This window comes from Heterodontus francisci, chromosome 24 (genome assembly GCF_036365525.1).
Source record: "Heterodontus francisci isolate sHetFra1 chromosome 24, sHetFra1.hap1, whole genome shotgun sequence".
Classification (NCBI taxonomy): domain Eukaryota; kingdom Metazoa; phylum Chordata; class Chondrichthyes; order Heterodontiformes; family Heterodontidae; genus Heterodontus; species Heterodontus francisci.
Window position 1 is genome coordinate 42297717 of NC_090394.1, and position 3928 is coordinate 42301644.

Below are 3928 nucleotides of genomic sequence, written 5' to 3' on the forward strand. Positions count from 1 at the left end.
TAAGCAATTTTTAATCCTGACAGGGTTTCAAATCTGTTCCACCTTCCACCCAGATCGACCGCAGTTACACAATGCCCCATAACACGCAGCTTGTTGCAACAGAGTACTGGTGTGAGTCTGATAGGGCCGCATAAAACTGTCTTAAATGCAGCCAAGAGCAGATCTTAAAAGGAAAACACGACTCTGAAATTTCATTTCAATTAGATAACTGGATTGTTTTGCCAGCACCCAGCATCGTGTCAGAGTCTGCAAGATACATGACAATATAATTTGTTTTCCAGTAAACTGGTGATATTCAGTCAAGTGGATTTCTCATTACCAACTAAATGGCTGATCTGCAGATAAATTATTTTTACAACTGGCAGATTTTAATGGTAGGTACTTTATTTAGTGCATGTTACACAGTATAAAATAGGAGAGTGAAGTTGCATTCTTATTGACAAAGCTATAAATGAGCAGCTGCTCAGCTAAATAGATGCACTCTTCAGATATTCTGGGTTAAAAAAATGACATTTTGTTTTTTTGTTACTTTATTTATTGATTTTTTAATTCCTCCCCCTCTTTCCTGGTCATTGCTGATTTATAGTTGCTGCAGTTCCACAGGTTCTAGGTGCTTCCAGTACTGGGCACTGCCTAGTGTGGTAGCGACCCAACCACTGCAGAAAGGTCCCTGATCAGTGCTGAGTTAGATAGTCACAGTTGGGGAAGTGCAGGGGCTTCCAGAATTGCCCTCAGCTACCTTGGGCTGGATTATGGGGATTGCGGGGTGGGAATCAAGAAAAGATTCCTATTCCTGCTCAGAGCTCCTTGTGTGAACGTCCATTATGGAAAGGGTCAGACTCAGATGTAATGCACACAGTGACTAGCTCACTGACACTCACTGTGCATGCTCCTGTATGATTACCACTTGAGCAAGGTGCCAGAGGATGACTGGTCTCATTGAATCGAACACCAGAGTGAGTCAGTGCCTTCAGGAAGTGAGAGGAGGGCATTAGAAGGGGTGGAGAAAAGGTGATATGGAAACATTAAATAATTATGGTTCAATGCTTTACATTAGATAATTGCAGTGTTAGAAAATAAATCTTCTCAGAGGCTGCAGAATTCAAAGTCAAGTGGTCAGAAATCATCTTCTTGTCTACTCAGGATGATTCATTCCCCCTCCCACACCATCATTCCACCATGTGCCTTATTTCTCAGAAGAAAGCACCATCATCATGGGTGATGAAGGAGTGGAGGATGAGGATGAAGGAGTGGAGGATGAGGATGAAGGAGTGGAGGATGAAGGAGTGGAGGATGAGGATGAAGGAGTGGAGGATGAAGATGAAGGAGTGGAGGATGAAGGAGTGGAGGATGAAGGAGTGAAGGATGAGGATGAAGGAGTGGAGGATGAAGGAGTGGAGGATGAGGATGAAGGAGTGAAGGATGAGGATGAAGGAGTGGAGGATGAAGATGAAGGAGTGGAGGATGAAGGAGTGGAGGATGAGGATGAAGGTGAAGGATGAGGATGAAGGAGTGGAGGATGAAGATGAAGGAATGGAGGATGAGGATGAAGGAGTGGAGGATGAGGATGAAGGAGTGGAGGATGAGGATGAAGGAGTGGAGGATGAAGGAGTGGAGGATGAGGATGAAGGAGTGGAGGATGAAGAGATGAAGGAGTGGAGGATGAAGATGAAGGAGTGGAGGATGAAGGAGTGGAGGATGAAGGAGTGGAGGATGAGGATGAAGGAGTGGAGGATGAAGGAGTGGAGGATGAGGATGAAGGAGTGAAGGATGAGGATGAAGGAGTGGAGGATGAAGATGAAGGAGTGGAGGATGAAGGAGTGGAGGATGAGGATGAAGGAGTGAAGGATGAGGATGAAGGAGTGGAGGATGAAGATGAGGGAATGGAGGATGAGGATGAAGGAGTGGAGGATGAGGATGAAGGAGTGGAGGATGAGGATGAAGGAGTGGAGGATGAAGGAGTGGAGGATGAGGATGAAGGAGTGGAGGATGAAGAGATGAAGGAGTGGAGGATGAAGATGAAGGAGTGGAGGATGAGGATGAAGGAGTGGAGGATGCGAATGGGTATCTCATCTGTACAGATGCATCCTCAGTGTCACACTTGCATGTGATTGGTTAAAATTTTACCACAACAAATCAAAATTGTGCAGGTAAGGATTGTACCAATCAGAAGCAGGTGACGAGGGGATAGAAATTAATGATATTAAAAAATTACAGCATATTGATATAACCAATGAGCAGTCAGCAAAAGCTACTAATAAGGGGAACCAATGCAATTTCTCAATTTTTACAAAAATCTTACAGCAACAATCTTAGAATCTCAATGAGATGAAAAGAAATCTCTGTTAGAAATAAGGTCCATACCACAAAAAATATAAACATGCACACATTTAAAAGGAAATAATTAAACATAGATGGAGGGCAGCAATTTATATTAGAAATCCTTTAAGCATGTTTAGTTTCAAAGGCCTGTATCTGTATGGAAAGCTTGATGCTTGAGTTTCTGTTGATGCTTGAATTTCAGCACTTAGGTAGAATCTATCAATGTCATGTAAAAAGACTCAGCAAGATAGACTATAGCACCCAGCCTGCATCTGTACCAAACAAAAGACACAGCTGTCAAGAAAACCAGCAAAATGGAAGAGTTTGAGCAAAGAGGACTTTATTTTAAGGGGATAAAATTGGATGCGGGTGTGGGGATCACAATGCGCAATTACCCCGCAACAGGTCCCGTTGAGGCAGTAAGCATGCAAACTCCTTACTGCCTCCTCATCTAAATGATTTCAGAACATGCTGCTGAATGGCTGCATGCTCAACAGGGTATCCAGCAGCGTGCATGGAGACTCTGACACACAGTTAGCCTGGGCCTTTTAAGGCAGCCTGCCCCTCTTAAAAGGGAGCTGCACTCACCTTACAGGAGCTGCTGCAGACTGTCTGTAGAAGACTTGGCTGGAAGAAAAAGCATAGAAAATCGAGCAACAGGCACCGGAGAGGGCTCTCAGGTTTTCTGATGTAGCCCTGGAGGTATTAGTGATGGAGGTGGGAAGGGGGAAATACATCATGTCCCGAAGGGAGCCAGGAGGCCCTCAAGGTACAGCCTGAGAAGGGAATGGAAGCAAGTGACCAGGGAGGTGAATTCCCAGGTTCTGGCCCTGAAGAACAATGCTGGAAAAAGTTCCACTACCTCACACAGTGGTCAAGGTTAGTTAATGCATCTTCTCCTATCCATTGCCCCACTAACTTTTGTATAAAATTTGTAAAAGTATGTTACATAACAGTTCCAAATTGACAACACATAAAGTGCAATACAGATCAGATTCTTTCAATACATTTTACTGCACTTGCAGTTACAGGTTACATTTACAATGTACATTTACATTTCATGTCGAACATTCTCTGGTGCATATAGCCCGAGGGGTTTTACATGAGTTCCAGCCCCTTGGTATACTATGGCGGGAGTGCCTTAGACAGTGGCCTTTCCCCATTGAGCCTTTGCAGTGCCTGCCCCAAACTATAGTGAGTCCCTCAACACATAGTCCTCAATCTTAGAATGTGTCAGTCTGCAAACCTCAGTTGCCAACAGCCCTTTGCACTGGAAGACCAGCAAGTTTCGGGCAGACCAAAGAGTGTCTTTCACCAAGCTGATGATCCTCCAGCAGCAGTTAACGTTTTTCTTGGATGGAATCCCTAAGAACAACCCGTAGAGCACAGAATCCTACTTTATGGAGCTGCTCAGGATGAACCTCAACAAAAACCACTGCATCCCTTTCCAGACCTGCTTTGCGAAGCCACATTTCCAGTGCCCCACTAACACTTCATGCTGAAAATGCATCACACTTCCAACACTCACTCATCAGCAATCAGAACTCATGCCGAACATTCAGAAACTCCACCTCACACTCACACAAGTACCAATGCTGCCAGTCTC

The 3928-nt window shown here is 44.5% G+C and overlaps 1 protein-coding gene across 1 annotated transcript; it reads left to right on the forward strand.

Annotated features, from left to right (window-relative positions):
- Window positions 1–1214: 1214 nt before the first annotated feature.
- On the forward strand, window positions 1215–2111 carry LOC137383610 (sodium/potassium/calcium exchanger 1-like). Its single transcript, XM_068056765.1, has 2 exons — window positions 1215–1491; window positions 1654–2111. The coding sequence occupies exons 1-2, from the start codon at window positions 1215–1217 to the stop codon at window positions 2109–2111; spliced, it is 735 nt and encodes a 244-aa protein (XP_067912866.1).
- Window positions 2112–3928: the final 1817 nt, after the last annotated feature.